The 11,423-nt window shown below is 50.5% G+C and overlaps 1 protein-coding gene across 1 annotated transcript in view; it reads right to left on the bottom strand.

Annotated features, from left to right (window-relative positions):
* The window catches only part of CES1 (carboxylesterase 1), a 27,506-nt gene that overhangs the window by 5,676 nt on the left and 10,407 nt on the right, over positions 1 to 11,423 (bottom strand). The window contains exons 4-11 of the mRNA XM_013005198.2: positions 10,336 to 10,469; positions 9,664 to 9,817; positions 6,986 to 7,090; positions 4,360 to 4,464; positions 3,596 to 3,634; positions 2,934 to 3,074; positions 1,627 to 1,707; positions 1,245 to 1,392 (exon numbers count right to left, since the gene is read on the bottom strand). Coding sequence (XP_012860652.1) covers positions 1,245 to 1,392; positions 1,627 to 1,707; positions 2,934 to 3,074; positions 3,596 to 3,634; positions 4,360 to 4,464; positions 6,986 to 7,090; positions 9,664 to 9,817; positions 10,336 to 10,469 — 907 coding nt within the window. The remainder of the gene's footprint in view (positions 1 to 1,244; positions 1,393 to 1,626; positions 1,708 to 2,933; positions 3,075 to 3,595; positions 3,635 to 4,359; positions 4,465 to 6,985; positions 7,091 to 9,663; positions 9,818 to 10,335; positions 10,470 to 11,423) is intronic.

Consider the following 11,423-nt stretch of genomic DNA (forward strand, 5'->3'; position numbering starts at 1 on the left):
CAAGCCTCGTCTTTCTCTCTGGGAGCGATGGGTGGTTTCCAACTGTGGACCTTGAGGATCACAACACAACTTGTAACCATGATACCACCAGAGCTCCTTAAAAGGCACCCCTAAACTCAATGTCACGAGCCCCGGAGGCATCTTTGGCTTCATGCTCTAGAGAGTTTCAATTATACTTGGAGATTCCTGAATTTTAAAACCTGGCAGGTTTAGAGAGAGAGGGCTCTGGCCCAGGGAACCCTTTTTTGGCTTACCCATGAGGCGGGTGAGTGAATGTGTATTGGAGAAAGGGGAGAGACCAGTAAGGCACCTGGAAGGAGACACCTACTGCTGAGGGTGGAGCTTTCCCACCGTCCTTAAGCTCCACCCACTGTGATGTTGGAAGGTCCCATCCAAGATCCACTGTGTCACACTGACATGGACCAAAGCCTGCCACGGACATGGACACCCTCCAGAACACCACCTCCCGCATCTCCTGTTGGTTTTCTTGGTTACTGACAACCTCTCAGAGCTTGTGCTTGACTCCCACTCTTCTCCTGCTCCATCAATCAACAGCCAGCTTGCAGCTAGATAGGACCAAGACAAACGTCATTCCCACATCACCATGACCACGAATTAGGAGCACCTGGAGCTTCTCCCATCAGGACTCCACCTGCATGCCTGATTTCTGGGCCGGCCAGCCCAACATTTACCCGCCCCCCCAGAGCTATTTGCCTGAGAACTGTGTCTGTTCTGTCCATTCTTGCAACTGGTCAAAGGACAAGCAACTTAGCAAGTCACGGGGAACAGCCTTCCACCAATGACCAGTAGGAGTTGGTGGGCAAGTACCCAAACTCCCTTATGCCCCCATGCGATCACGCTGAGATGCATCCTCTCCTTATTTCCCAGAGCTCCCACTTCCAGGGGCCCACAGTGCACAGCAGCTGGACACTGCACCCTTGATTGACACTTCCCCCCAGCCCCCACCACCACCCTGCCCCCACCTCCCTGTCATCTCCTCCTTCCTATTAGTGTTTTCTGGCACTGATGCCCAGATAAACCACTTTCACTCAGACTCTCTTCTCATAGTTGGCTTCTGGCAAAACCCCCAAACAGGGCATCACCAGGTCACACAGAGCAGCCTTTGAGGCTTGCCTCCCAGCCATCTCAGCACTTAGACCTCTGCTGGGCTCTGGAACTGGGGGAAGGCAGGCATGGAATCTGGAGGGGTGACATCGCTTTCCTGCACAGCCTCGGGGACTCACCGCGGTGATGACGTGCCATCTTCACGGCTGGGACACCAAAGACCCCATCTCCAAGCAGGTCCAGGAACAGGTCTTTCTTTCTGATGGGGTCCTCTGTCCCCCCTAAGTACTCCTCAGCGACAACTGGAGTCAGTTCCTCAGGGACAGCCTGAGTGGGTCAAGAGTGAAGAGTGACCACCAGCAGGCAGCCCCCGGGGCTTCTCCGCCCAGTGAGGAACAGCTGGGTGAAGAAGGCAGTCTTAGAACCTCCGAGTATCCCCCTGGGGTGGCACGGTGAGCGAGGCAGGAAATGGGACAGAACTATTTAATTGCTGTGTGGTTTGGGTTAAGTCCCTTCCCACTTTGTGTCTCAGCCAACTCCCGAGATTCCCTGGGCCCTCACCAGCAAGGGGTAGGATATCCACAAGAGAGAGGCAGCTGTCTTCTGGTCCAATTTCCCTCTGGAGAGTGGGTAGCCCATCATCTGAGAAAACATAATTCAGTATCTATGACTCATCAAGAGTTAGCAGGAGAAACCATCTCTGCCATGCTTTGATGGTGTGGTAGTTACATAATCTGGTGTCAACTGGAGACTATTAAGAGTGAAAGGGTGGAGTCTAGCCTGTCAATCAGGTCGCAGCTTGATGGACTCATTTGGAGGCGCTATGGAGATAAACAGCTCATGGAGGCCAGACACAGTCTCTCTCGGCTGCTAACAAACCACATGGAGCTACACTGATGGAGCCAGCACCCCGGAGCTGGAGGAGCCACGTGGAGACCCACACCAGTGCTGAGATGCTTCTATAGCCATTGGATCCACAAGACTTCCCACCCACTGGCCTGTGATCTTCCTGCATTCAGCATCATTGCATGGCTGCATGAGTCTAAAGGGGAATTTATGGACTAGTATCAACATATGGGGTAATATCGGACTTACAGACTTGATCTGAACTGGGCTGGATGTTTTCTTAATGTACAATTGCTCTTGAATATAAAGTTCTCCCTTACACATGTGTGAGTATCCCTGGATTTGTTTCTGTAGACTAACACAAATGGCTATGGGGTTTGATGAATTGGGCAAGGCCAAATGAAGCAAAGGAACTTACATTCAGAAATCCAATGAGTGCAAAGAGAATACGGAAAATGTTCAGCAGGGGCTGCCCTAATCATGTGCCCTCCACTGTGTCATTTATAGGGCTGGAAACCCCACAATGGCCAGTGGGTCGGAAATGGATGGTGTTAAAGTAGCGCTAACACAGACATTCCACATGCCCCCACTTGCCTCCGATGGCTGAGAAAACCCCAAGTCTTGCCATTAGGGCTCTTGTCATTAGGGGTGACCTCTGAAACCCCTCAGGAAGGGAAGCCCTTCTTCACATTTAGAAGAAAAATTTTACTCTCAAAAGAAACATGTTTCTCTGCCGCTCTCCAATTAGATGACTAAGCCCATGTGCAGCCACGTCAGGAAGAGAAACTGAGCCGAGGCTTAGCTCTCCGTACCTCCCAAGTTCCTTCCCCAGTCTGGTCTACACTGCGGGTTTCCCACCTGCCTCAGCCTCATTCTACCGGCCCACCTAGCACCGCCCTTTGGGAGGCTTGGACCGGAAGGACACAGAGTGTTTGGGGAAGATGGTTTGCACCACCCATCTGGCCACCTGAGAGATGGTTTCCACGGAAATGTCAACTTGTGCTAAAGGGTGGAGTTCTCACTATTGGAAGAAGCCAGCCAAACTCTTGCTTGTTGATTCCAATGATGTAGGGGACCATGTTGAATTTCTTCTCAGCTATGATCTCTTCCAGTGGGTGCGGCAAGAACACTCCATCCACCACCGTGGGCAGTAAGGGCCAGCTCTGGGGGAGGGAGCGGAGGATGAAGGCCGGAGCCAAGAATCTCAGTTCTCGGGGTACCTTCTCAGCCACACAGAGACTAGAAACTTCCCCAGCATCCTCCCCACTGCCACCTTCAGCTGCTGCCATCCAGCGGGTTACCCGTTCTGGTGGCTCTGCCTGTGACTCTACACACCTGTCCCACTGCCCCCTCTCTGGGAATGATGTGGTGAGGGGTGAGGACCGAGTGGGATTTAGTAGGCTTCTCAGCTGCTATTTAATCGGTCCTCTTCCTCACTATGTGCCAAGACCACATTTGGAATCTGGAGTTCTAGTCAAAAAACAGACATTCTTGCTCTGCTCTCTGAGAACCCAGCATTCTAGTTCAGGGGATGGGATGCAATAAACACAGGAGGGAAGTGGGACACTGCCCCTCTCTGGGCCTTGGTCTTATAAACACCAGGAGTTCCTGTGATCCCACAAACAGGAGGAGTCTGTCTTCCACATTCAACAGGAGTGCTGAGGGGTACCCCGAAGGCACGTACCTCTCTGGGATCTCCAAGGAAATCCAGAGCAAAGAATTTCTGTGGAGACAAAGGCAGAAGTTGAGTGAGAGGCTGGGGAGAGAGGCAGACCTTGTGTTTCCGGGACACACTGGCAGCATCAGGCTGCCCTTCAGAAAGTGGGCATGGCAGGATGCTGGCTACCCTGAAAGCAGGACAGGGGGAGGGAGGAGGAGGGACAAGACCAGGACAGGCCCTGGGGACTCTGATCCTGTGTCACTGGAGCCCTAAAGAGAGCACCCCTTGTTTGTGCCAGTCCTGTCCTCCATCCATTTTCCCAGCTCCTAGAGACAGTACCCCATCTTCCTCGGGAGCTGGGTGAGTTGGGGGGGGGTTCCTCTTCCCCACTCTCACTCCATTGGTGACCTCAGGCCCTCCATCTCCCTGACCACAACAGAGACTGGTTCATGAATGGCCCGTGCCTAAGCCAACCCAACAGAGTTCACTCCCCAAATCCCACAGACTGTTCTGTGACCCTGCAGCCAACACTCCTGGCCAGTAGGGAGGGAATCACCAATAAGGTTCTGAGATGTAGCTGCAGTACCCAGCTGCATGTGTGATGTTATTATTCCTCCTTCGACATTGGAAATATTTCTCAATAAAATGGGAAAATATAAATGCCTTCTTCCGATCTACTGGGAATCCAGGTGGGGTTCCCAGGTGATGGGGGAGGAGCTGCAGGGAGGAAGCTGGGGGCCACGTTTATGGGGTGGGGCTTGTGGGGCCCCGAGAACAAATGCACCTACCATCTTCAGCGTGGTCTCCAAGAGTTCGTCCTCTGTCTTCTGGCGCAGGCAGTGAACCATGACAGCGGAGGTGGTGGTTTTACACCCAGCAAACGTAGCTATTTGCTGCGGAGAGCACAGGTGAGAGCACTTCTAAGAGTGATTTCCCTCCCCCAGCAACAGAGATGGCATCCTACACTACCCTCTGTCTGAAGGCAGCGGGCGGCGGCAGAAAACTGACCAGCGGGTAAAGACCCCAGTCTTGCTTTCGCTACTTGTTTGAATGAGGACTTGAGCCGAGGACACATGCCCTTTTGTGACCTCAGCTGGAAACAGCTGTGATCAAATCAGCCGTAACTCAAGCGTCTCAAAGACCTGTGGGCCACAGGTGTTCAATGGCTGTGACCGTTCAGAACGGGATCAGCAGGCCTGTCTCCTGAGGCATCTCTGGGGAGACTCCATCTTCCAAGCTTTTTGTTAGCATCAGGCTGCTTAACCATTTTCACCACCCAGGTAGCCCTCTGTTGCCTGATCTGTTCTCTTTTACCTGTTAAAACGAGGATGAAGCCCTCAAACCTGAATGTCTGAGGCAGGGGCGGTGAACATCTGGCCCGAGGCCACACAAGGCCCAGGAAATCAGCCAGACCAGCTAACGTCACACGCCTCACCAAAGAGACGCCATTCTAGCCGTCAGGTTAGAGGTGAGCGACGTCACTGTCTGACTAGCACAGCCCTTGAATGAGATGACGAAGACGGTTTCCCCACCCCTGGTCTAAAGAGACGCAGTGGAAAGTAGAGGGCATTGAGCCGGCACATGAACCCTGTCTGCTTTGAATCTCAGCTACTCCTCTGACTCCACCTTCCACTTTGAGCAACGCACCCAACTTCTCTCTGTGTTCCTCAGTTTCTCCAATTGTGTGGCTCTTACTATTTCTGTGCACTCTTCACATGCGAGCACTGTGGGGCTCCCTTCTCCAGCCCAACACATCGACCTGACGTGACAGAGTGGAACTGCCCCACAGAGACCCCGGCTGTGGTCTTCATGGGAGCAGATCACCAAGAGATCCTAAGGAGCAGTGGCGCATGATCCCTGCACCGCTGAATCTTCTCAGCCTCTTCTCTCTGAGATGAGGAGGGCGATCGGCCCTATAAGATGAAGTTACACATGAGAGGGAGTGTACAAGAGCTCCAACATTCATTCAACCATGTGCAGAATTCCGAGAGGCCCACATAAGGAGACGCACACAAAGGCCCTTCAGAAAGTACAGAAGAATATCCCATCCCAAATCTGACAGCAAGACAGCATTGCCTCCATCCCAATGCAGGACAGATGCTGCCTCAAAGTAAGTGAGGTGTTTGGGCCATTGTGAAGGTTTTCTGTCTGCAAATTTCTGGGTTAGAGATTCAGGTGGGAATCTGACACCTTTCTGGGTCCGGGGTCAACACAATGTTGATGCAAGGGCCTGATAGTACAGATTTTAGACTTTTTGAGTCATATGGCCTGTCTTGCAGCCACTCATCCCTGCTTGTGCCATGAAAAGGAGCCACAGATGGAATGTGGACCAGTGGGTGTGGTGTGTGTTCCCATAAAACTTTATTTGTGGACACTGAATTTGGAGCTTCATATCTAGTTTTCACAGGTCCTGTAACATTGTGCTTCTTTTGAGGTTTCCAATGATTTACATTTTTTTAAGTCATTTGATAGAAACGTCTCAAAATTAACTCATGGGTCATAAAACAAAACAAACACAAGGGACCAGATTCTAAGACTAGCCATGAAGGGCCCCCAGATGAAGGTGTGGAGAACTGCTAACACAAACTCAGAACTTCTCACTCTCTTGAAAAAAGAAGGAAAGGAAGGAAAAGAAGACCCTACTGAAGAAGAAGTTGACTAGCTTTTCTTGCAGCTGAGCTGGTCTGCCCAGCACACCTTTGCCCCCAACTTTTCTAAGAATGCTCTTTTCTTCTGGGCTACTGGGATCTCGTAGTGACTCCTGAAGACTATGTTCACAAGAGAACCCAATGGATGGGGCCAAGACTCTCCATCCAACCAAAGCTGAGACAGAGAACCTCTTTTCTAAGTGACCTGGAATTGGGGCTGAGAGCTTCTAACATGACCTGTGAGCAGCTATTAGGAGAGGAGAAATCCTGCCTACTTTCTTGAACCAAAAGGAAGTTCTGAAGTGCTGGAGCAGATGGCATGGTCATGAAAGCTGGATGGAGAAGAAGAAAGCGGATAGCAGGTGAGGCCCATGACGGCGGGGCCGTGGCGCATGGGACAGTGCCTGGCGCATGGTCATTCTTAGTATGGATTTGTTGAAATAAATTTAAAGGCACAGGGAGAAGCAGAGGACACAGATAGAGTGGCCCAGGAATGTCACCGATTGCCAGCAATTCCAGAAGATACCACTGTCTCTGTGGAGTGGACACAGAGTGGCCACAAGCCCTCCTGGCTTCTTGAATTCAGCCTCGTCGCCTCCCAAACTAAGGCTGTTCTGGAAATCCACACTTCCTTATGCCCTGCTTCTTAGGGCAGTATTAGCGTCCTGAGACCTGGGGTGAGGTGCTTACTGTCTGCCTGCCCAGCCAGCCCTCTTCTATGCTTCTTTGGGAGGGCGGGGGGGTGTATCCCAGAGATCCCACCTACCTTGGCTGCGGACCTGCTTTCGTTCTTGAACAGAATAGGAATGAAGGCCACTCCGCTCTCAGAGATGGCTCGGTGGAAGAGGTTCTGGGCCAGTGGAGATAAAACCTGCGAGAGATATGGAGGGACAGGAGCTTATGCTCCCAGGGAAGGTGGCGATATGACACGTCTGCTCCTCCACAGCTAGCTAGCTCCACCTGCAGCTCTGTCTGGAGGCAAACCAAGGAAGTTCCGGAGGACATAAGAGGACTCAGGGGGCATCATAGCTCCTCACTTGCCCTGGCCTGGCTTCCCCGAGAGAATGTCAGCAGGGTGGACTAGGAGCACAGGGGGAGGGCCAGGATAGAGGCTGTGTGGCCCACTCTGATTCTCAACCACGCAAAGTAGAAGGACCCTCAGGAGAGCCTGGCAATTCCCAAGGAACATCAAAGGCACATTTATGAGGTAGCATTTCCATGACTCGTCAGGGATCTTAAGCTGAACCATTACGGGGGCACACAAAGGTGTAAAGGATGCTCCTGCCACAATGTTGGTAACAGCAAAACATTCGAAATGCCCAAGGGGTCAATAAATTAACTTGCATTAATTCCAGGAAAGACTATGTGGCCACAGAAATACTATTCTGAAGGAAACTGTAACGTTACTTCTTGTTATTGTGTGCTGTGGAATCAATTCCTACTCCTAGAGATGCTATAGGACCAAGTGGAGCTGCCCAATAGGTTTTCCAAATCCGTACTCTTTATGGAAGCAGACTGCCACATCTTTCTCCATAGAGAGGCTGGTGGGTCTGAACCACCAACCTTCTGGTTAGCAGTCAAGGGCTCAGCCCCTGTGCCACTAGGACTTCTTAATAATAATATTCTCGCAGAATATTTAACGCTGAAGGAAATATCGATGCGATATTGTTATGGTAAGGAAGATTTTTGGGTAGCCATTCCCATCAAGTCAGTTCTGACTTAGAGAAACTCCTGTGGGTCAGAGTAGAGCTGTGTCCACAGGGTTTCCTGTGGCTGATTTTCAGCAGCAGGTTGCAGACCTTCCTTCCAAAGATTTACTTGAACTGCCAGCCTTTCAGTCACATGACCTATTTGTGTCCCAGATTATTGATAAATAGATAGATGATCCATAGATGATAGATCTGATAGATGACAGCTGATGGATAAGATAGATGGTAGGTGATAAACAGATGATGATGATGATGATTAGCTAACTAGCTAGCTAGAGATAGATAGTAGACAGATAGATGATAGAGAGTAGATGGATGGATGGGAGGATAGATAGATGGTAGGTAGATAGACAGATGAGTTAGATGAAAGGATAAATAAATTATAGATAGGTTGGTAGATAGATGAGATAGATACTGTATATACTTGTGTATAAGCCGAGTTTTTAAGCACAGTTTTAAAGAAGTTTTTGTGGTAAAATTAGGTGCCTCAGCTGATATTCGGGTCAGCTTATACTCTAGTATATACAGTATATGGTAGATAGATTAGATGATGGATAGATAGATAGATAGATAGATAGATAGATAGATAGATGATAGAGAGGTGAAGGGATAGATAGGTAGGTAGGTAGATTGATGAGATAGATAGATAGATAGATAGATGATAGGTAGATAGATGTTAGATAGATAGATGAAGGGATAGATAGATGATAGGAGGTAGGTAGCTAGATAGATGGTAGATAGGTAAGTAGATAGATGAGATATATGGTTGGTAGATAGATAGATAGATAGATAGATAAATAGATAGATGATAGAATGGCTGAATCATAGGGAAATGCTAGAAACATGCATGTTATGGAGCTAATGGTGTAACTGGGTAGTGGAACTGTGGATGTCTTTTCCTTCTCTTGGCTTATCTGGACTTTCCTTTTTCTCCCCTCTGAAAAGATTTGTCAAATGTCCCAGTGAGTATTCAGCTGTGAAAGCAAGCGTGTTTTAAAAGGATGGTGACGGCACTCGCCCTTTGCTCTACTCTGAGGTAGCTGGAAGGTTTCTTACAGTGCCAGCACCTTCTAATCTGGTTTCCACCTAAGTGCCCTCGGCGTCTGTCCAGCCCATCCCCATACCAGCCGGATACCTGATGTCCCCAGATTGTGTCTAGGGCCCACTTCCCCTGCCCCATCCCTCCATGTCCCTCTTGTCCATCCTTCTCACACCACCTCCATTAGAAAACTCCCCCCAAAGCATATCCATCCTTCTGCCCCAGAAACTACTGTTCCCCACCCGACCCCCTCTGTGGCACCGAGAGCCACTTGGACCCCATCAGAGAAGGTGCCATCCTTGCTTCGTGCTCAGCTTCTCCTTGCACATGCTGCCTGTACAAGCTCCTGTGTACTTGCTCTGGTCCTGGCCTCCTCTCATTGGTAAGTTGTGTCCACTCCTGCTTCCCTAGGCAAGGCCTGATAGGACAATGCAAAGAAAGAACCTAACTGGGCAGGAAAAGCATGTGGACTGCACTGGAGACCCGTTCGTCTGGCCCTATGGTACTAAGCTGAGTTTTCAGTACCCTGGAAACCGAGGTGAGTATGGACACCCCACCTTCTGATGCTGGGCAGTAAGCAAGGTCAGCCTGAATCCAACCCTAATAAGGACCAGTGCTGGCAGCTGAACTGGCTGGTCTCTGAGGGGTCCATACACATCTTTGCCATGCGTGGGGTCTGGTGCCAAGGTCACTTACAAGAACAGAGACACTTTCACCTCCAGCCGATTCTCCAAAGATGGTCACCAAGCTAGGGTTCCCTCCAAAGTTGGCGATGTTCTCCTGGACCCACTGAAGTGCAGCCACTTGGTCCAGGTGACCCCAGTTTCCACGACTGTGCTCATCCCCAGTGCTGTGAGTGAGAGCGGGGTTGGAGGAGGCACAGAGATGTCACAGCAAGGCTCTCAGTACTGTCCATGGGGCTGGGCTCTGGGTGGGCCTTCCACATCCCAGACACAAAGGTCTTTACCCACCTCCCCTCCTACAGCCCCACTCTGATTAAGGTTCCACGTTCATTCATTTGGCAAATATTTCCTGCAAGTCCTTGATAGCTGTGTTGCATGTTAAGTGCCACGGTAGAGGAACGTGCAAAGTACTGAGATGAGGATTTCAGAGAGGGGTAACGTTTAGGTTGGGTTTTGTAGAACGAATAGGAGTTCGTTAGGTAGAGTAGGCATTGCAGGCAGAGAAAATAGCATAGGTAAATGCACAGAAATAAGTGGGCCAATGTGGCCAGGGAATGGAGGGGACTGGGGACACTCGTGAAGGGACTTGAATGCATTAGCAAAGGTTTCCTTGGGGACCAGTCTGATTAGAGTTAAGCCCTCACATCCGTACTTGGAGGGCAGTGAGGCCAAACTGATAACTCACCTGAAGAAGCCCCAGATCCCCAGGCGATACTGAATGGTTACCACAACCACGTCTTCATGGGCAGACAAGACCAGCCCGTCATAGGTCGATGCGCCTCCCGTTATGAGACCACCTCCATGGATCCACACCATCACCTGTACGGGGGCAGCCATACTGGTCACAGCAAGCAGAGCTGGAAGGGGCCGCAGGAAGTTGTCTTATTTGGGCACAATCCAAGGAGGCCATGGTCCACAGTCCCTGCCAAGTTGGAGCCCACAGGGCCTTGGCACTGATGTGCAGTGCACTTGGTCACCCCTGCTTTTCTCCTAGTGCACCAAATGCCACCGGGCTCAAGTTTTCTCATGGTGCCTGGGAACCAGCGCAGGCTAAGGGTCTTATGTCTCCCCAGCATCTCTCCCCCTCTTGCTGGGGCCGCCCACCTGGCTCAGCAAACACAGGTGCTCTGCCTTTGTGGCTCATCTGTGCCTTTTTGTCGTGACTTGTCATCTCAAGGTGCCCACAGACCCCCTCTGGCAGTGGTTCTCCACCGTCATCAGGTCGCGGCCCTTTCATACACTTCCTCATGTTGTGGTAACCCCCCAGCCATAAAATTATTTTCGTTGCTACTTCGTAACTGTAACTTTGCTACTATTATGAATCGAACAACCCCTGTGAAAGGGTCATGCGACCCCCAAAGGGGTCACAACCCACAGGTTGAGAACCGCTGCCCTCTGGCATCCCTGTCTAACTTGCCTTCCCTCTGCCTCCTCAACACCCACCCATCCTTCAAAGCCCACTTCCTCCAAGAGGTCTTCAACTCTCTGATCAGCATTGGCTAAGACCTCCCCGTGTGCCAAGGAACATCCACCCACAGCTCGTGGATCTTGAATTTAAAGAACTCCTACAGCAGAAGAGAAGAGAGAGCAACTAAAATGATAATATTTTCCATAAAAAGAAGAGACGCTGTCAATAACACACACATGGGGATTGGGGACTATGCTAAACACAAACAAACAAACCAGATTGCCAGTGAGTCTATCCAGACTCATAGTGATCCTACAGGACAGGATAGAACTGCCCCTGTGGGTTTCTGAGACTAACTATTTTTT

This window comes from Echinops telfairi, unplaced genomic scaffold (assembly GCF_000313985.2).
Source record: "Echinops telfairi isolate 266 unplaced genomic scaffold, ASM31398v2 ScPeMD7_2291;HRSCAF=2852, whole genome shotgun sequence".
Lineage (NCBI taxonomy): Eukaryota > Metazoa > Chordata > Mammalia > Afrosoricida > Tenrecidae > Echinops > Echinops telfairi.